This window comes from Malurus melanocephalus, unplaced genomic scaffold, assembly GCF_030028575.1.
Source record: "Malurus melanocephalus ecotype Western Australia unplaced genomic scaffold, MMel_1.1 scaffold_787, whole genome shotgun sequence".
Classification (NCBI taxonomy): domain Eukaryota; kingdom Metazoa; phylum Chordata; class Aves; order Passeriformes; family Maluridae; genus Malurus; species Malurus melanocephalus.
Window position 1 is genome coordinate 1 of NW_026624019.1, and position 22,170 is coordinate 22,170.

The following is a 22,170-nucleotide window of genomic DNA, read 5'->3' on the forward strand; positions in this document are numbered from 1 at the left end:
CACTTTGCAGTTTCTGTGGCAGGAAACATTAAATCATGTCCTCAAGTGCCATGTGCAAACACTGCCTTCCTGCCCTGCAGCAGATCAACATTTCCACCCAACTGGGTGCTGTGTGTGGACTCAGTGCCCTGGTCCAGGTCTCCAGTGAAGGTGTTAAACAGGACTGGTCCTAACACAGAATCTGGTGGAACATCACTGGTGACCAGCATCTGGCTGGATGTAATTCCATTCAACATCACTTTCTGGGCCTGCTCATCCAACCAGTTTTTTACCCAGTGCAGATGCACCTCTCCTTTCTCTCCCTGTTTTAATTCAGCTTTTCTCTCTCCCTTTTCATCTTCCCCTTTCTCCAAACCCCACCGCCATGCACTTCTATACCTACTAAAATACCAATTCTCATGCCAAGTGTGTAATTTACTAATAAAACCTTGTGATTTTTTCCAGATCCTCTGACTGTTGTCATTCTGTTCCACCATAAGCATTTACAAATCTTGACTGCTCCCATCCCTTTAAGGGTGGGATGTCACAAACAGCTTTACTAAAGCCTAGGTAGACAACATCCAGAGACTTTCCCTCGTCCACTAAGCAGGGAAGATGATCAGGTTGGTCAAGCAGGACCTGCCTTGTGTAAATCCAGGCTGGTCTGGCTTGAATCCCTGGCTGTCCTGTTTATGCCACATGATTACACCCAAAATGATGACTCCATGACCCTCTCTGGCAATGAAGTCACACTGACATGACTGTAGTTTCCTGGTTTCTCCTTCCAACCCTTCTCACAGATGGGCATCACATTTGCCAATTTTTGCCACTATGTTTCCCCTCACATCCAAGATTCTCTTTGGCCCTCCTTTGGTTGCTGATGTATTTGCACAAAAATTTTTTTTGCTGTCTTCTGCTTCTGAGATTTCTAAAGTATCAATAATCCTTTCATCCTTGCTGCTGCAAAGATCTCCATCCCCATGCCTCMCTGCCATGGCAGATGGAAGGACCTYRGTAGAAGTGCCACCCCCAGGATTATCTCTGACTTTGTCCCCATTCCCCTTCAAAGAGTTTGAAGCTCTCTCAACAAGCTCCTCTAATTCCTGAGCAAAAATCGTTTTTCCTCTTTAAGACAAGTGAAATCCAACCATTTCAATGAAAATAGCACACAAACCTCCCCCATCTCCCTCTGTTCAATTTATACAGTAAATTACTAAATTTTAACAGTTGGAAAAAGTGCAGAGAAATAAATTAATACGCTGTATTTTTCACAGAGGAGCCTTACTTTTCTGGTTTTAGGTCCCGGTATATTATTCCAAGGCTATGTAGATGGTCTAAAGCAAGTGCTAATTCTGCCAGATAAAATTTAACATCATCTTCTGTGAACATCACCTGAAAAAGTAATACAATGTATTTTCCATGTGAAATCCATAAAGGTTACACCAGCACCAACTAAACAACAACAGCGTTTTTTAAAAAAGGTTCTTTATAATACTTGAATTAATTTCTATACAAAACACTGGAAAATTCAAATTTCTTGGTTACACAAAAACTAGGATTTTTTAACTCACACTATTTCATACTTGAAATACTGGGATATACTTGAAAAAGAACTTTTAAAGGCAATCTATGATTCTTTCCACAAATGGGGAGATTATCTGTTTCTGATTGTTCCAGAAAACAGACAGACATATTATAGTGACACCAAAATATTTTGGAAGCACTTAAAGAATGAATACCTCTTAGTTGGATGGGATCATTGCATTTCCAGACAGCAAATGGATAAAAGAAGTCCAAATGCCTGTATTTTATTTATGAAGCTAGAAAGAAGAAAAGTGTGTATGTCTTGGTTTTGAAAAGATTGTCTCTAGGTACTTAGAGAAAGAAGTTCCAGTGATGGTAAAAGCCCCAAAGTGCAGCCTGAGATACAACTGCAGAAAATGCAGATCAAGGAGTAAATGAAGAAAACAGCCTATGTAAGAGCACAGTGGGGATCCCAGGTAGCAATCCCACTTTTTGGATTAGGATGATAAACTAATCCATTCATTACTAATTACTAATTCATCACTAATTACATTCATTGAAATGAACATATTGCCCCAATATATCAACTGTTGTGATCCCTGACAGAATACATTACAATTCAGCTCTTCTGAGACAGTAGAAAAATATAGAAATAAAAAAAAAAGATCCTGCATGACTTGATTCTGTTTTAGTTACTACTCAGTTATTTTATTTGCCTTGTTTTTAGAATCTAAGACTAACCCCTTAAAATAAAGCACACAGACCCAGAAAAAAGCATGACAATAGGGAGAAAAGATTAACATTATTTTAAATAAGAGTTGAGAAGCAATAGTATATTTTCCGATTGGTAGTTTCAAGAGAAAAAGCAATACTAAAGCTTGTACAAAAGATTGTTGCTGATGTAACTTCTACAAATGAGCCAATATTTAGTGCGGGCATATCCAAGAAGGGAAATCCCTATAAGAAACATTTAAAAGCTCAAATAATAAAAGATCCCATGAGGATGAAAATACACCCACACTACATTGTTCAAACCCATTGCATGGGATTAATCTTCCCTAACCTTAAACACCTCCAGTGTAGGTACTCAAGTAGCTTTGAATTAATCCCTTTTCCCTTTGTAGTCCATAGGAAAAAAGCAACAACTTTTAGTCCCTCTGATCCATTTCAAAATCACAAGGATTTGTATGAGGATGACATTAATAGCACCCAGCATTACACTTATACCAGTTATAAATACTTTGCTTAGATTCAGGTAATGATTATTTCTCATCTAACTATGTGAAATTTTATAAAATATGAGTGGCTCAAGATTAAAAAGTCACCAGCAGGAAACCAATACACACTCTTTCTTGGGAATCAACAACAAACTATGAACTTTAAGGGAAAAGTATCTCAATTTTAGAGCACTAATAACATTTTAGTTATCTGTAGCAAACTGAACCACAAAAGACAACTTGAATCAGATGGCATCATCAAAATAACTAATAATTTCTATGGTCAGCACAGAAATCAGGATACATCTATACCCAAAATGCATTCCATTCTACTCTCCTCTTAATAACAAAATAGCTTTGCAGTGGTCCCAGATACTGTCATAGCAAAGGAAAATGGAAAGCAGCTACAAACTGCAAGTCCAGGCTATCAGATACACATTGGATATAATCTCTATCCTAACGTATTTTTGTTGCAAGTTTTTGAACAGGAGGGATGCAAAACAAAAACTTAAAAAAATATGATGATGGATTAGATGTTAACACTTAGGAATTGTAATCAAATTAAATTGAGGTAATGGAACCCTTCAAAGTTGTTATTTCCTGTATGTACACAGATATATTACCATGATGACAGAGGCAAAACATTCACTTTTTGAAAATTACAAAAATAAAGTGGAATAAAATAAATGGAATACAATGCTCTCTTTTTAAATAATTATACAAATTGAAATAATTCATAGGTAAAAAAATATCTGCCCGTGAATTCTGGACATTAAAGCTAGACATCAATTAATCAATTTGAACACATTTACTTTATACAAATCCAGGCTCTGAGCCTCATATTTAAACATGGTAGAAATGGGAGAAGAAAATTTTGCCAGGTATAAAAAGAAGCACAGAAAGACTRCTCGCCTAATACTTTTTTCAGAAATAATGTAMAATCAGTACTTTYGTGAAATGACCACTCTATGCAAAAAAMCMCCAACCAAATAAAAAACCTACCTGGTTAAAAACAGATTAAAATCTTATTGAATGAAAACTGAATTTAAAATGTAAACTCTCCTAATACAGGCAAATAATAGTCAAATTTTATCAACAATTTTTCAAATTAAGAAAATGTACCTCTTTGGATAAGCGTGTAAACAAGTCTCCTCCCCTGAGAAAATCCAAAATAAGATACAGCTTCCCTTCTGTTTGAAAAGCTGAAAAAAATCAATTAAAAAAATAAGTATCACCTAGCTTTATCTATGATCAGGAAAACAACAAACCCAACAATTCACCCTTTTTTTCATTATCAAATGAATTCTTCTTTCTCTTTTGTGAAAAAATGTATTGAAATGAATTAGGTAAATGATCTTCTATCACGGACCAAGTAATTCCCAGGCGATGTGAAACTAAAGCAAATCACCAATAAATTTTCTTGAAAAATAAAGTTTATTTAGGTCAGCCAGCATTTTGAATTAAGTAGCCAGATTTAAAAGGAAAAACTAGTAACTAGTGCACCTTTTAAAATGTCTAGGAACTCAGCTTAACAGGGATATTTAGTCTAGTAAAGTAAAATAGTGAAAGGTACATCATTTAAGCCACATCAGAAAGCAAGAGAGAGATGAGATTTAACTATAGGAAAAAAAAGAACCCTAAAAGAAAAATATGAACTGAAAAAAAAACCAAACCAAACTAGAAACTCCACCATTTTTTCCCATGTTAAATGTAGTGACATCCTCCCCCTTACACTTAACTATTGCCACAGCTGCTCACACTATTAAAATTAAAAGGCAGATTTTGATGCAAGTGGAAGTAGTGCCATTGAATACATTTTCTAAGAGTAAACAAAGCAACTGTAAGAAACAACTTAGAAAGCGTGTGTCACACAAAAGATTAGATGTTTTGGAAAATCATGGCTAGTTATTAATAGATAAATGCTTTTCAATAACACAAAGGGCTACAAACTCTTAGTTTTATAAAGATTTACCACTGCAAAGTCAGCCACATGCTTATATTGCATGAGAATTATTATAGAGAATTATTATAGAGCAAACCTTGCACAATTGGGACTTAACACACTAATGTTTCAGGATTCTCTGACCACAAAACAAATGTTAGGAATTAGCCTGACAAACATTTTCACACTATAAAAATGAATTTTTCTGCAACTCACCATAATGTAACTTGACAATAAAAGGATGGTTAACTTCAACTAGGATATCACGTTCCATTTTTGTCCGAACTCGATCTCGAACTGCAACAGAACATGAGCAAGCAAGATAAAAAAAAGAAAAATTATATTATGAATCTGTACTTCTCCTGTGTTTCCTGATGTACTTCACATTTTGTCCTATAATATTATAACTGTCTGCAAGTCAATACATTGTACACAGCTGAGAACAGAGAGAATTTATTACCCTTTTTTTCTGATAAATATCTTAATGCATTTCAATTAGCTTCAGTTTCTGCTATTGACAAAACCTGATACTGGGCAAATCAATTTAACAAAAGCAGGAAAGGAAAAATAATGGCTGTCTGTTCCATACTTCGTTAACCCTTTAAATACTAGGGCAAAACAGTCCCAGCTATGTATAGAAAACAATGTACTACTGAAAGGCATAGGGAATGATAGCAAAAAAAATTACTGAATATAATCATCCTATCATAAAGAAGTTTATATTGGCTTAATTCATTAAACAACTCACATTATTAAGATATTACCTCCTTCAGAATTTGAAAGGGAAATTTTTTTTTTAAAATTTCCTTTATTATGAACCTAAAATAAAAATGCTATTGATTCAACGTAGTGTATAGTTCAGATTATCTTTCTGATAATAAGAACATTTACTGAGAGTAAACATCCATGGAGAAACATATCAGACATTAAATGCAGTTGCTGTTCAAGCTGCCTGCACTGTCCCTCCATGGTGGCACAGAATTGGCACATTCTGAGCACAGAAATGCTCCTATGCCATGAGAGATTGACCCCCAACTCTCCTGCCAACTCCAGGCAGTGCTTGCTTCCCATCTGAACCTCTGAATCAGCCAGAACACAGAAAAAAATTTCAGAATTCTCCATAGGTGAGAGCTATTAAAGTTTGCTTTGAGTGGTTTAAGGTGTTGCATTTCTCTTTCTCTTATGCTATGTTTTGTTATTGCTCCTTTCACAAATGTATTGAACTCCAATTCAAAGTTTAAGTTCACTGCAATCCTTGTACAGTTAACAAGCCAGAGTTCTCAGGTATTAAAACATAACAAAGCAGAAATTAAAAAAAAAAGACATGAACCAAAAGGGTATATAGGTGTTTATCTTCTCCCAGAAAGAGGCACTTACAGTAATACAGGTACTTGTGAAAAAGTTATATGATTTTCATGAATGAATACAACTAACAACTTCCCATCTGCCTATAGAATACATTCCTAAAACTGGAAGCACATGAAATAAACTCTGAAACACAGAACAAACACCACATTTGAGTGTTGACCTTTGCATCTAAAGCCATTAAAATGTCACAAGATAGTGGTGTGGCTTCCAGTAGCTCATCTAAATGACAAGACTGAAATTCAGAATTATTTTTTTTTAGGCACGTTCAGTTAAGAAAAAAATTTGAAAGGCATGTTTAAGTGCCTGCAGCCATGCAACAGTTACATGGAAAGTGCAGATTTACAAAAATCCTAGCAAAAAAAGTGTAAAGAACTGAGCTCATTTCAGACAGCAGCAGCCATTATTTGGCTTGACATCTGACTTTTGTTTGACTGTAATTTCCAGTTTCATTCTACTGGAAGCACTGATTTTTCTTAATACATTWGAWGCCAGACACTCTAGCAATGTTTTGGCTCTGTGTGTCTCTCCCCATCATAAAGGGGCACTGAAAGATGACACCTTCCAGCAGAGTGTATTAATAAACTAGTCTCTGCAGTAAACAAAGCTGCATGTATATATTCTTGGATTTGCTCTAAATATTAAAAAGTTGAACTGTGTAATTATATCAATGTGCTCTGGCTAATACAGCTGCATTCCTAAGAAAATAAGGCTCTCTAAATTAGATTTGTGGATCAAATACACTGTTTTCAAGTGTGGTCTTTTAGTCTTTAATTACAGGACAAAAAAACCCCACTATGAAATAGATTTGAAAGAGCTAAAAAAACAGAAAAATCAAGTAATACACTGTATTATTAAAAATATAGCATCATATATATATAAAAAATTGTAATTATGAAAAATAGAATTCCAGTTAATTTCATATTAAAGTTTCAGCAATAACCTTAATTTGCTCACAACGCTGCTCTTCCTAAAACACGAACCACAAGCAAGCAGTACATGAAAAGCACCTGAAAAATCAAGATTCAAAGTACTGAGAACTGGGGTCACCTTTCTGCTCAAGCCTTTTGCATCCTTGAATTCTTGGTGTCTCAAAGAGTATCCTTTCCCAATTAAAAATCATGCTCCCAATTTCAGTATTTATCAGTCTCAAAACTAGAACCACACCTTGGACTGCAGTTTTTACTCAAGGTTAAACTGCAATCAAAAGGTGATGAAGAGAAGCCCTCAAACATCTTAAAAAAGCAACTGCTGAGTGACCTTTGACCAGTCCTGAGCTATTAACAGCCTGGGGAATGTAGGGCTATTGAGGATATTAATGTACCTTAAATGAGTGGAAATCAATTGCAGAAAAATAGGAAGTAAATAATGAGAATGACACGTGCCACAAACCACAAAGGAGTCAAAATATAGGAAATTGTTCAAATACACACTCTCTGTAATAGTTTCAAGGGTAAGATTTGTGTGATAGACATTCAGCGCTAGATCTTCAGTGAAAAAAGTCAATATTTTAGCAGAAGTTCATAATTAAATATTTTTGTTCCCTCCATTATTAACTATTTTGAGACAAACCTATATGTTAAAACTGGAATTCAACATAATAATCAGTAATTAAMTTGGTACAGCACTACAAGCTAAAACCATCCCAAAATTATCATTTCAATTTCAGTATGCAATGAATTAGAAGAACTTCACATTTAAACCATGGCACAAAAGAACATGCATAGAATCTGGTTAAGGTATTGGTGAAAAAAGATTAATTTTGATCAACAGTAAAAAACACCTTATTTCTCTTTTCTTATAGAATTCTCCCAGACAGAATTCTCTGAAATAATTCAAGCTTAAACTTATTTTGCTACTGACAGCATTCAAGATCAAAACCACCCAAGAAACAGATCAATTCACAATTCTTTTTGCTGAAGTAACTTAGATGATATAACTTTAGATTTTTATAAAGTACATTCTACATCAAGATCATGGGCCAAAATGTACTCTATATATATATATATATATATGCCTGTTTTAAAAAAAAAGACTTGAAGTCATGTGCTTAGAACTTCTAGAATAAAACAGCCAATATAATGCAAGTTTAAATATCATGACCTCATTATAAACTGAGCAAAAGGCATTAACTGTATCCTTGGTGACACATAGCAAAGGGAAAACGGAAGGATATTAAATTTCAAATAACAGCAAGTCAGGTGGCAGATGTAACACAAGCACCTCGGGACTGCAGCATGGGAAGGAACCTGCTCTCCCCTTTAACTACCAAGGTGGTATTTTTAATCCTAGATTAAAATTTAGATTTAATCCAGATTTACAATATAAAAATTACAAATATTCTGCTGTTTCCTGTTTCAGGGAACAAAACTGTGAGACAAAATCTGTAGAGCGACACCTGTGTAAAGATGAGGTTTTGGTAGAATGTTCCTCATTTATCTTTTTTTATTTTTCTTCCCTTGTTCTAAACTATGCTTACCTTTCAAGGTGGCCTTTTTCAATACCTTCATTGCATAAAGTTGTCTAGCATCTGATCCTGAGATTTTTTTGACAAGGAAGACCTGTATTGAAAATTACAAAGAATTCTTAAGAGAAAATAAAAGCAAGTCAGATTAATGTATTTTGCTATCAAATTCAAAGTCACTATGATTTCAATGAAACCCAATTTGACAGCTTTAGATTCTGCAAAGCCAAGTTTCCTTTCCTTCTATTCCTTCATTTCATAATCCAAAAAGATTTTTGTTTAAGATATTCTGCTAAATTAATCTTGGTTTAAGTCAAGTGATTTCAGTGAGTGAAAAAAAAAGCATGAATTTGCATTCTCTCTGAAGTTCACACAAATTTGAAACACAAAAAATCAGCTTTTTAAAATTAATCTGGATTTTTATCTTCTTGAAATTCATAGGATAACACAGCAAATGTGCTAATAAAATAATTTTCAGCTATGACAACAAATATGTGAACAAATTTTGATCCAGAAACTTTTATGAATCAAACCATAACTAAACAACATAAAAAAAATATTTAGTGTTGCATGGACCAATAAAGGACAACCAGCCTCAATTAAAGGGTGCTTCATTTCCTTCTTCAGTATCATGGGATTTCTTGAGTGGGATTGTTTTTAATAATAACTTTAACATTAAATTAATTCTAGCAGAGATAAATTTTAGATTTAGAAATGAAAAAATTTCTGTCTATGTACATCTATACACACATGTTATGGTGCATGAGAAAGTTAAACATACTTTATGAAATCAGTTTGAGATCTGGTTTTGTGCCCAATTCTCACTTGTTAACATCCCTTTGCATTATCCAGAGACTACCAGAGCATCATCAAGAGACCTTGAAAAGCATGTAGATCTACTCTTTTTAAAATAAATTGGAAATAGTGGCATCTTCACCAATTAAAGCAGCAAAAGGACTTACGGATTTTTTAAATATGAAGAGTTTTTGCATAAAGGCTGAGGATAAGACAGGTATTTTTGCAGAATTTGAGTCAGCTAGACAGTTCATTATTTTTGCTTATTTAAAACTCACATTCCCTCTTCTCTCTCCCATTATAATACTATTTTTAGTATTACCAGTAAAAAAGGGGTTGCTGAAATGAAAATTTATTAGGTCACTTTTCCTTGCCCTTGAATGATTTACTACTCATGCTCTGAAGATTTCCAAATAAAAACTTGCTTGTGATTCTGGATGAAATCAAACCTTTGGAATCAGGTTTCTCAGTGAATTTTCACTAGCATGAGTACAAAAATATTATAGTTTCTAAACACCTAGATTTCCAAACYTAACTGGAACAATAATGTGACTAATAGTAATTTACTACCACCAAAAGAGAATTAATTGGACCTATTATTCTAATTTTCCCTGAATCCAAGATGGATTTTTTACATGCTAGAGCTTAACATCACATTCAGAACTGCAATTAAGGCTGAAAATGGATGTAAAGGCCCTGCTGTCTTGCATTACACATTCCATTCAGTCTTGATATGTCTTGCCAYGAGAACTTAATGCTTTGCTTCCAAGTTGGATTTGAGCAGCTAGAAATATAAAAAATGTATGCCTGGTGAGATCTCAATACTCATGAAATGCTAGAAACGTCGAGTCTTTACCAGATGTTCAGATAAATATCAAAGTACATTGCACCTCAAAAAATTGTGACAGAAAATGCCAGCACAAACATGAAGTACAACATTAACTTCAGTAGCTATTATTGCCTAAAATTTGCTCATTACTTTTGTGGTACTACAAAACCCAGCTTCTGTACTGGAAATGTCCTACYATTACCAAGTAACAAGGAACACTTATCAAAATAATCTTTCAACCCTCACCTTCTCAAACAGAGAAAATGAGTAGTTATAGAAGAAYGACATTTTGTTTTAACAKTGAATACCCAATTATTTCATATCCAGCAATTTTTTTCTACTGAACTTGGAAATCCAAGAAAAAACCCCACTGCTTTAAAAAAAGATCTGCCACAATTAGAGTGCCTAGTTAGCACTAATCACTTGCAACATTGCCTTAATGCAAAACTGTGGCTGTTCTAAATACTTCACTGCCAATATTCAATGCTATATTCCTGAATAATTGGCTCCACAAGAGTTCAGTTMCCAACCTTTCCAAAGGATCCTTGTCCTAGTACTTTCAGAAGTTCAAACTGTGAAGGGTCTGCTTTCTCGTGTCCTTCCTTTACATGGTGAGTTATTGCAATTTCTTTGATACTTCCTTCTTCCTGCCAGAGGAAAAGAGAGGAATAAATTYAGATTAATGGTTTACAAATGTTTACAAATTCACAATATGTTGAAAAATACCAGTGTCACTGAACCCAATGAACTAGACATTCCCAAATATAAACAAAAACCACTYAACAATGCTATTTGCATAATTAGGACACAAAGCACTAGTTCAGTAACAATGTGGCTTAAACTTTCAAAAATGCACCAGGATCCAGACAATAGGAGAGTTGACAAAAATCAGCAATTCCCAAGCTTTTTTCCTCAGGCCCACATTACTGGGCTCCTATTTCTGTTCCAGATTCACAACCAATTAATGGTAAGACACTTTCCACTCCCACTGAGAGAATTCCGTTGAAGAAAATAATCTACCTTTCTTCTCAAGGAGAGTTGATCCTAAAAAAGCTGCCCAGTCTTCCTAATTTTCTTTTCTGCAAGAAACTAGTCACCAGAAAGCTCTAAGTAGCAGTGAATCTTCTTCACTTTTTGTGCTCTGCACTTAATTCAGTGTTTTCTGCACTAAATTTGAAAATGCCCTAAAAAGTGACATTCCTTGCCACAAAAGGAATGAATTTCAGAACTTATCAGCAGCAAGTAAGAAAAAAAATCTGCCTTCTTGTTAATCATCTGTAGAGCTATTTAGGCATTACATGCAATGCAATCTACTGTAACTTAACACACAAATCATGTCTGGTTAGCATACAGAAATCAATATATTTTCTACAATTTCAACTTCTTGCTCATTCTCTTTTTCTTCTATGGGTTATAGTGAATAAAATAAATCTGAGAATACTTTTCATCTATTTAATGAGGATATCTTTGATCTGTTTCACAGAATACCAGACTGGTTGAGRCTGAAAGGGACCTCTGGTCCTGCCACTGGACAGAACTGAAAAAAATTCTTTGCACCTTCCCTTCATGCAGGTCAAACATGATTTCACCATTGTGAATCCATGCTGAATAAGCCCAGTCACCTTTKTGTCCTTCATGTATACAGAAATGGYTAGTTTTAGATTTTCTAGGGGATTAAGGCTTGGCTGACCAACCCACAGTTCTCTAGATCCTCCTTCTTGCCTTTTTTGAAGATAGGAGTTGACATTTGCTTTCCTTTGGTCCTCAGTCACCACTCCCAGTCAAATTTATGCACATGAATTAGTGCTGAAAGTATCTTTTTGTACCTGATAATTTCAGTACTATATAGAAAAGCACAGCAACTGTCCACCAAGGTCAGCATGTTCCAAAACATGCTTCTCCCAGACAGACAATTCTTTTTCAAAAGATCACAAACCAAGCTGGAAACAAACTGCACATAAGAAATCCTGAGCACGTCTGTGTCAGAGTCTGTACATATTAAAATAATCCAGCACATGATTTGAAATAATACACAGAACATGCTGGTAACTTTTAAAATAAGGGAGTGAAAAAAGCTATTTTGATGTGAAGAATAGTTTTATGAATAGTTTTAGAACACCTAAGATAAATCCAAGATGACCAGTAAGTTTAGGTGCCTGTTTTCACTGTAAGAAAGACAAAATCGTGCTTATGTGTGCACACAGATATTCCACCTAATAAACTCAACTCTTCTGTCTTTTCAAGAGAAAATGCTACCAGGATCGATTCCAGGCTGAATCTTTACAGAATCTGAAATAAATATTGTTTTCTTGTACTCGTCAAAGGAATAAACTGCCAATGGACATTTTCGATTTTATCTTTTAAATTACTAAGTGATGTCTTTTAAATTAGTATATGATCAGTTGGGTTACATACTGCTTAAACCACCCACTGAATCTTAGAGAATCCCAAGGGAGGAACAGAATAGATCAGCAAACTGCCAAGTACACATTACTTCAGATTCTTTGATCCATATCTGCTTAACTGTTTTATCTATTTGCTCCCTGACAATCTTGGGAAAGTCAAAAACCATGACAGAAGGGGAAGGTGAAGGGTTCTTCATCAAGAACTACAGTGAAAGGACAGAGAGAAATGGGTACAAACTGAAAGACAGGAAATATAGGTTAGACATGTGGGTAGAAGGAACTCTTTAATGTGAAGGWGGTGAGAACAGTGGAACAGGTAGCTCAGGAAGGTTGTGGATGCCTCAAGTTTTCAAAGCCTGGTTAGATAAGGCCTTGAGCAACTTGGTCTACTGGGGGGTTAAAATTAGATGAYCTTTAAGGTCCCTTCCAACTCACACCATTCTWTGATTCTAYATTGGTTTAAAAGCATTACAAAACCCAAGAACAAGAAAAGAAGGAGCAAATCTATTAACTTGTTCTCTATGCACAAACAAAAATTATTTTTGAATGCAATGCAATTATTATGCAACCAACTTTCCAGTGGTTATTTTGGGCACCCTCTWAAAAACAAAACAAACCCCAAACCACCACTTCACATTCCTTATACTAAGAGAATATTCCCAGACTTTGCAGTTTCTCAGGGTTCAGATTCTCTTTAGTCCATAAAAGGCAGACCTAATGGAACTCTGTTTTAAACAAAAAGGAACTCAGATGATATCCAACTTAAGCTGGTCTGTAACACTTGTTTGGGAGCAAGATTTATGATGAGTAGTTGCCCACAAATTTGCAGTTTCCTTTTCTGACCTAAATGTTGAATGTTTGTTATTTTAACCTAAACAGCGTTCTGCAAATACAATTAAAAATAGCAAAGCTAAGCATTTTATAGAAACACAAATTATATCAGAGGTCATCAACTCTTGCTATCTACCTGAATTAAAACACAAGTCTTGCACATTGTYGAGAGATCTCTATTCTTAACCAACTGCACTAATTACATCAGATGATAGATGTCATCTTACAGTAAACTGGAAGAGAAGCCAGCCATTCCATCTGGTACTAAATTTGTCTTATGGTCCACCCACGATCATTCTCTGACCCTTGGTAAAAACATCTGCCCYGTGATAAATTCAAAATAAATGAGAAAGATTTATAGGGCGCTGGAATACTTGGGTCCTCCTCTCTTTTTTTCCATTCCTTGACAACTTGCCCTAATGAAATTAGCATTGTGATGGCAATGGATCTTCCTTCTGGTTGTAACTATACCCTACTGTCTACATTTTATTTCTGTTAGTTTTGAGCTTGGAAAACTCCCTTTTTTAAAGTGTTATACTGCAGCAAGGTCTAAAAAATCTCAAGACATGATTTCCTCTTGCACACAGTTCTCTCAAGGCCTTCACACCAGAAAGTTGCATTGTCAAAGAAAGCAATTTAAAAACTCACCCAAAACAACCATGTTAGTCAGCTCAAAGTGGTTGCTACTACAGGGAAACTAAACACAGAATACAAGGAAACAAACAGAAGGTAACATTACTCTGAGTTTCCTTTACAATGCAAAGTGTTAAATCAACACTGCTTACAAGAGAAGCCAGTGACAAACAAGTTTAGGTATGAATTTAAAGCACCACTTCTCCAGAATAATWTCCTGTACTGATCTAGTCTGCCAGTCAGAATTATTCTGGGCTGTATCTCAGTGTAAGTAAGCTCAGAGTAGTGTACCTCACACTGTATGTCTATGTATATATATACATAAGAAAGAACACCAAATGGACCATATTGCACAGACAAAATCAGAAAAGCTTTTTAAAAAAAAAAAGGGATTCTGCAACACCAAGGACAACTTATTTCTCTCTCAAAGAATCAGCTGCAAATTACAATAGGAAACACGCTTGCCTGTGAAAAAAAAACACAGACACATTCTAGGGAAGAAGCATAAAACTATTTAATTATTATTAGGCTATAAAAATAATAGCCTAATCATGTTACTGGGAAGAAAAAATCAATATTTTAGGTAATTAATGAACAACAAACACTCATTTTGCTTCTAGCAATTGAATGTATGTGAATTTCCTTTACCTACACTTTTAAATTCAAGAGTAAATTAACTGTGCTGCRACATAGAATACTTGTATTTGTTTCTGAGATCTTATTACAGGAACAAACATTAGATAATATGTTAAAAGGAAACCAGACTTTAAACCCTAAAGGAAGTACAAGCAGAGTCTTACTAGGTACATGTTTCTCAGTAGTAATGAAAAAGTCCAAAAAAGCAAGAGAAAAATATATATATACATTGACTTGTCTGCAATTTACTCTTCAGATTTCTGAATTTTTAGTAGGAAATCTGAAAACTGCTCTGTGTAAAGAAGTGGCCCATGCAGAGCTGGATGGCATAAGCTCACCAGTGCAGAATAAGCTGTGTGTTATCCGCAGATCTTTTTCTGAGCAGCAGAAAAGTTGGTCTAAGACTGCTAAACTGGGCTCTGAACTGSTATCTAGGAGAATGACTCGTAAAATCCACAATACCATTGTGACATTAATATTTAAATAGCACCTCAAAAAATGGAAGCATTCTTAGTCTCCAAATTTTATTAAAAAAGGACAGTGAAACAACTAACTAAAGGTTAAAAGAACWTAAATATATATAAATGTATGCWCCAATAATGGCAAAATAATTCACAAGGAAATAGCTCCAAATCATCAAAGACAGCACAGGATCAGATGTGTGCTCTTAAGGAAAGCCATTCAAAGTAAGGAATATTAGCACATCCAAACACCATAGGAGTCTCACTGCATCTAAAAATCTCAGTCTCACCTTCCTGAATAAATGCATAAGCAAAGTGTAAACATGCACAATGACAAGTGCTTGGCAAAGAAATTTCCCATTTCTGTCCCACAGTATTGAAATTTAACAAGAATCTTCTCTTAAAACGGTGTAAGAATTAAGCAGAACAACAAAGAATAAACCAGTACGTCACATATAGAATGCTTACTTAGGAAAGATATTCCTGGAATACAGATTTCTCAGTTTCTAGATACTCAAGATTATGTGAGTATGAATAAAAACATTCAAACACTTCCATCTTACTAACAGCATATTTTAGATAACAGTTATTAAGAGAACAATTAGTTCATAGCTTAATGATCAGTGACAAAGACTTGAGTATATACTTTCCAATATACTGAAAGCATAAGTTAAAATTATGATATGCACAAATTACACCGAAGGGAAAAAGCAGCTACTTAAAAAAATGTAAAGTTTTAGTGCAATAATAATAATGGAATGGTGTATCCAAATTGTTCTTACACAGAGATGACATTTAAGGGGTGTAAAGTCAAGAACTGACATAGAATGGGAAAGGTAAGAAATAAAASAAACAGGGAAACATTACAGTTTAAGACATTCAAACATTCAGCTGAAATAGAATTTTGACTTTAAAAATAAATCAGACACATCCTGAACAGAAAGACTGACTGCATAGTCTCTGCTGTCAGCTTCAGTAAAACTAAACTGAAATCAGAYGAAACAGTTAACCCAAAGCAAGACACCCAAAACTAAGACCCCTAATGAAGATATGCACACACAACAAGTTTGCAGGTTGGAAGTGTCCAGGAAGAATTTATTTGATTGCAGTAGTGCGGGGTTGAAAAAAAAATTAAAGAAATAAGATTACTCTCTGGTTAACTCTGCAGAGAATAACAAAAAACTCAGAAGGTTGAATTATTTTATCATAGCAAGAGCAAAGATAGGTATGTGCAGCACATGCTACSAGTACCTGTAGATTAAGGCCTTTTGAAAGAAAACTCTGTTTATTTTCAACATATTGAAACACTTCAAAAGGATTTGCATTACTTTTTGGATCACTCTGAGGCCTGTTATTGCAAAAAATGGATGTTCTTATTTGATGACAAAAAAGGAGTAAGAGCAGCTAAAGGCTAAACAAAATAAATCTACTTCACCATACCCATCRCTGAGAAAGTTCTCTTTATAAAAAGTTGATTTAGAAAATCCCTGAAGTCATTATTGTGTGAGACATGGGATAGATAATTATGCTATCTTTGAGTCCTTTGCCTGACAAAAATGATATTGAAGATAACACAACATCTGCATGCTGTCACAAGAAGGGACTCACAAGAATTCACTTTCCCAYAAAATGAACATTGCACAGATGAAGGTGAAAATCTCCTCAGAAGAGCAGTGAATTTTAGCTGGCAGATGACTAAGCAGTGATCAAAAAACCTCCCTTCTGCACACTCATGGCTGTACAAAATATAGCAAATGTATTTCAGCAAGAAACACAACACCAAACCTGTAACRCCAGAATAAAAGTTTTCATGGTTGAAGAAAGCAACAATCCCTTCTGAATCTAACAGAGATGGAAGTTATGAAATAAAGGACATAAAAAAGGAAAAAGGACAAAACATTAATCCTCACATTGATTAAAAAAATAAAACCTCTAATTATACAACACAATTTCTGGAAAGCAAGAAACCCCTGTAGTATCTTTGCTTTTAGATTTGAGAAAAACTTGACTATCAGTAGGACTTCTAAATAAACTTTCATTTTCTATCAAGAGGCACACATGACTAAGACAGATGTAGTTATTCATATCCAAATTCATCAAAACCCAGTGGGTGGGAAATCTGACACATGTAACAAATCCTGGGATGGGTCTGGCAATCACAAAAGTTCTTCCTCGACAGCATTGTTGACTTGCAGACCAAAAATTGTAAAAATGAGGTTAACACTTGGACTTAAGGTAAACATTAGATAAACAGATTAAAAATTTGTTAATCTCAATAAATAATTAAAACCTTTTACAATTGCCAARCCATTTTAAGTAACTGCTGGAGAAATTAATTGAAATACTGATAATCCTGGTTCCAGCAGTACYCAGRTTTCACTTTTACCTGTTAATTTGTACTGGCTTAATAGAGTAAAGAAGGTACAAAACAGAATCCTCTTTGACATATAGTAATTTACAGACTTAAGTCTTAGTTATGACTTTATTTGCTCTTAAGATTTTTTTTCAGATTTTTCACTGATTTTCCAGCTCTTGTTCTTTTTCCTTAATACACAATTCAGCATTTAACTGTGCCAATATTGGTGGCTTTAATATTCCTTTTGAACAGACACCATTAATACATGAAAAATGTTGGTAGAAACCTATCAGAAACCCTTCAAGGAACTGTTTAATGAATATTTTCTGTTTAAAATAACATATTATRGTATTTTTTATATCAATTTTATATGGGGATAAGTTACACATGCGAAACAGCCAGGAACATCATTAGGAAAGATCACAGTTATGAAACTTCAACTTCTATAGTCAGGAATCAGAATGAGAGAAAAAAAGTTCTTTCTGATAGTTTAAATCACAATAACTAAGTCAAAACAATATTGCCTTTATTGGTGAACACCCTCCCCAAACATCAGCCATCTTTCAAGGTAAGATCATACACCTAAAATCAGTTTATGCTGTTGACCATACAATTTTCAAAAAAGCGAATCCAATAAATAAAGCGCTACTTGAAATCTTACTTCCCTCTTGAAAGTTGTGCAGCAGCAAAGATACTGCTTTTATCATTTTTCCTTTGTTAGTATTGATTATGCAGCAACACAGATTTTTCTAGTTTCACTGTGGAAGCAGCAGCTTTCTTTTCATTAGATAATGAATTCATTAATCTCTTTTCAGGAATGTTTTGCTTCCTTTAGACAAAWGCACGTTCCTGAGGCACATGTACATTCAGTACAAGAAAGATAAGGCTGAAAACAGAAAAATGGATTCCCCAGCAATTTATTTAACTCTGCTCCAATGATGGTTATAGGTTTCCTTTTAYTACTTTGTTAGTGTTGACTGTACTGATAAGAGCCCTGCTGAGCATGGCTGAATTTGACAAACTATTTGGCATAATAATGTTGATCCCTACAATCAAACAAACTTCATTTCTGAAGTATTGACTATGATATTAAACCTTGGTGCTGAAGTTACATAAAGCAGWTATGTCCTTTAAGGACAGAAGCTTATTGGATATCAAGTGATTTTAAAAGCATGACTCAATGTTGGCACAGTTCCCTAACTCACATACAGAATTTCCTTTTCCTCCCCTCCCTTGAGTCAGGAAGTCTCCCAGATGCATTTTTATTTTCCCAACTTGTTATTGAACATTCAGCATTACCTTACTTTTTGAAGTAATAAAGAGCCAAGAAACTSAAATCCAATTACTTTTACTGTTTGCATTAGGCCTCATAGAAACCTCATTATGGTAAAATGGGAGTTAAAAATGTGATGAGKACACCTAATCTAGGTATTTTTAAATATCTCAGACACATTCAACATACATTCATACATTCTCTACTCTTTATATTCCTACCTTTAAATTCAAAACTGTCTTAAAAAGAAAATTCACAGTCCAACAAGTACTCCATAATCTCTCACTGCATTTGTAAGCAGTGTTAGTGAGCCAAATCACAGACTAAAAACCATTCCTTATATCTGTGACTAATATTCGAGTCACTCAACAGAAGTAACCAATACTTACATGGTAATACACAAACAATTGTTCTTAAAAGCAGATTAAAAATTCTGCTTCATAAGAAGCAATTATTCCAATACAACAAAAAGCAAAGCACTACCATGCATAAAATTAAGTCAAGCTGACTTAAGGACATTCTGTGTATGTTGTCTGTTTTACACTGCTACCAAAGAAAAGCAAGAGTAGAGCAGAAATTCTAATTAACATGGACATCTGAAGTCAGAAGTACAGGTTTTCACAATTTATGTCCTTGCTTCTTTTTAAAAGATGGAAAAAATTACAATTTCAACTAACGTAAAATCTTTTGTTGCAGACAGCATCTATTGAATAGAAAATAAGATTTCCTAAAACAAAACTCTAYTTGCAAATGTTTAGTTTCAGGGTCTGGGGTTTGTGTTTGTTTTTTTTTAATTCTTAAACTGTTATGTCTCTCAGAGAAAAAAAAAATTGTAGAGATAACAAAGAAAAAACTGTATTTACATATTTATTCCTTACTCTCTTTCTACTCTTTCATTTCTGGCTTTCTACTGAAACAATTCTGAGATCTAGAAGGATGACTATGTCTATATTTGTTCCAGGCAGCCAATTCACATAATGAGGACTGAAGAGTTGCTGAGACAGAACTTCTCCCATTCTTTTGGTTGTACAGATGAAGCAAGATAGGAGTTTGAAGGTGTAACTCTGAAAATGCTTTCTTTCCTTAGAATGAAAATATAAAGGCCAGGACAGAAGCAGGACACTACCCCTTCCTTCCCAAGGAACTGTGACAGTAGGTTGTACAGGACGCAAGCTGAGGAATTCCTGTAAGCATTTTAAAAGCTCAACATCACCAAAACAGTTTTGCAATGTAGTTCTCTTTTGATCAAATAGCACAAAATTATCTCATGAACTGAAATGTGCTCGTCAGCATTGGAAAAAAATAATCATTGGGTGGAACTTTCGTTTCCCAGTAACTCTGATACAAGTTTTTTTCCTACTTTGTAAGCACTAACATTTCATTGCAATTAAAAAAAAAATCAAGTTTGAAACCCTGTAACTATTTAGAAGGGGAAAAAAATCCATGAGCATATTCAGGACTAATCTATGAAAGCTACAAATCCTATTTTATTAGCCTAATTTCCTAAACATATGCCAAAATCTATATGGGCTGAAAGCATTTAGTTTGGTCTACATGTTATCTAGCATTTTAAAATCAACAGAACGTTAAAGACAACCTAATCAAGCTGTTGTAAGTAGATGAAACAATGTCAATTTTGGACCAAATTTCTGAGGGATACCTTTCACACTCCCTGTGGAAAAGAGCTATAATTCAGGACTATGAGCTGATAAATATTTATTTTACAATGTTTACCTTAAAAAAACTCCTTGATTACAAAGCAGCCTATGCTCTGTTGTTTCACATACATGTTTTTTTCCTTGGAATTTTCTTAATCATAAGTGAAACACATTTAATTTTTTAATACACATTGCAAAGTTTAAAATAGTACACAGGATAGCAGGTGTTAAATTACTATAATTTTTACAAGTTAATAGACCTTCACATAAGATGTTAAGTCATTACACAAGCAGACTCACAGGAGGATAAATGTGAAAACTGATTTGATATCCAACCATATAATGTTGGATAAAACATCTCTCCCCTTGCATGTTTACATGTATTGTTAAATACTTYTGAAAYACTGCTTGGGATGATTCAGTRYTCCACTAATTTTTCTCAACTTAAACCAAACTTTTAATGCTTAAATATATGCCCAACAAGTTAAATGACACAAATTAAACATTTGCTATGACTAAACTGTGATTTACAAGTTGAAATAACCCTGACACTGTTATGCAAGCAACAATGTCATTACTKTTCATACCGTTTCAGAAGCCTAAGATATTAATAAGCCTGAGTTATTTTAACTATGCCCCCACATATTTTGAGACATATTTTGCAGTTTTAATAGTACATGAAGATACAACTATTAAAATAATTACTAAGYATTAAAAATGCAGAAGTTTTTATARAAAACTTGACTCTCAGTGAGAAAATACACAGCTCAATTCACATTACAACACCCCCCTGCCCCCCCGAAATGTAAATTTTACATTATTTACACACAGGTAACAACTCCCAATAAGGCTAAATTATCAGCAGTTATTCTACAACATACCACAAACCTTTTTCTTAACGAAATACAAAACACTTTATATTCAAACAACAATGCTCCCTAAGCAGTGAAAGACTAAAACCGCTCTGAAATTAGAAGCTTAATTAAAATAAAACTTCCCCCTTATTTCTCTTAAATAAGAAACTAAGCTCACCCGAACAGAGCGAACACGCAGAAACTTAAACATGACTAAGAAGCCATGGTGTTTGGATTTTCTGACTGAGCGATCAGAAGTTTAGCAGGGAAGACCAACCCTGGCGTTTTTTGCTGTGACCAGCTGTTCCGGCAATTAGAAAATTTCCTGTCAGGCAAGTCAGACCCAGTTGGGGGTGGGGAGAGAGAAGGGGGAAAAAAAGGTCAAAAAAAAAAAAGAAAAGACATAAAAAAAGGACATTGATTCCACACACACACATACACAGAGCTGTGATAAAGAAAAATTGGGTAGCAGTGGTACTCCTGTTGCTGGTGCTTATAGACATCAGCACAGGAAACTTGTGACAAATTTTTTTTTGTTTGTCACAAACARACAAATTGTCTGATAGCAACAGGCTGCTGCAGATGTTACTGATTCCTGGTTCCCAAAAAAGAACAAGAGATCAGCATCTATTTCAGAAATCACACTACTATGCAACATTTCACTGATTAAGCACAATAGCAAGTATTTTAAGTCCTATATGGGATAATTATATTTTTATGAATTTTAAGTTTACAGACTTTTTTAAGATCTCACCATCTAGACTTCAGTGCAGGGAATGCCTCAAGATTATTTTTATTTACTAGAGTTTAGAGGAGCAAAATGACCTTGTGCCTAGTCTTTTGAAATCCTGAACAYAGAAAATGCTACACAGATGTTTTAGACCAAAGCAGACTTCAGAAATATTTGAACTGGATTGCCCAGCTCAAATGTCTGACTAATGCAGCAAT

At 34.5% G+C, this 22,170-nt stretch overlaps 1 protein-coding gene across 1 annotated transcript in view; it reads right to left on the minus strand.

The window, feature by feature from the left end:
• Window positions 1-1,237: 1,237 nt before the first annotated feature.
• The window catches only part of LOC130584867 (ribosomal protein S6 kinase alpha-3-like), a 42,601-nt gene continuing 21,668 nt past the window's right edge, over window positions 1,238-22,170 (minus strand). The window contains exons 3-7 of the mRNA XM_057385103.1: window positions 10,646-10,762; window positions 8,507-8,588; window positions 4,879-4,959; window positions 3,843-3,922; window positions 1,238-1,371 (exon numbers count right to left, since the gene is read on the minus strand). Coding sequence (XP_057241086.1) covers window positions 1,261-1,371; window positions 3,843-3,922; window positions 4,879-4,959; window positions 8,507-8,588; window positions 10,646-10,762 — 471 coding nt within the window. The 3' untranslated portion in view covers window positions 1,238-1,260. The remainder of the gene's footprint in view (window positions 1,372-3,842; window positions 3,923-4,878; window positions 4,960-8,506; window positions 8,589-10,645; window positions 10,763-22,170) is intronic.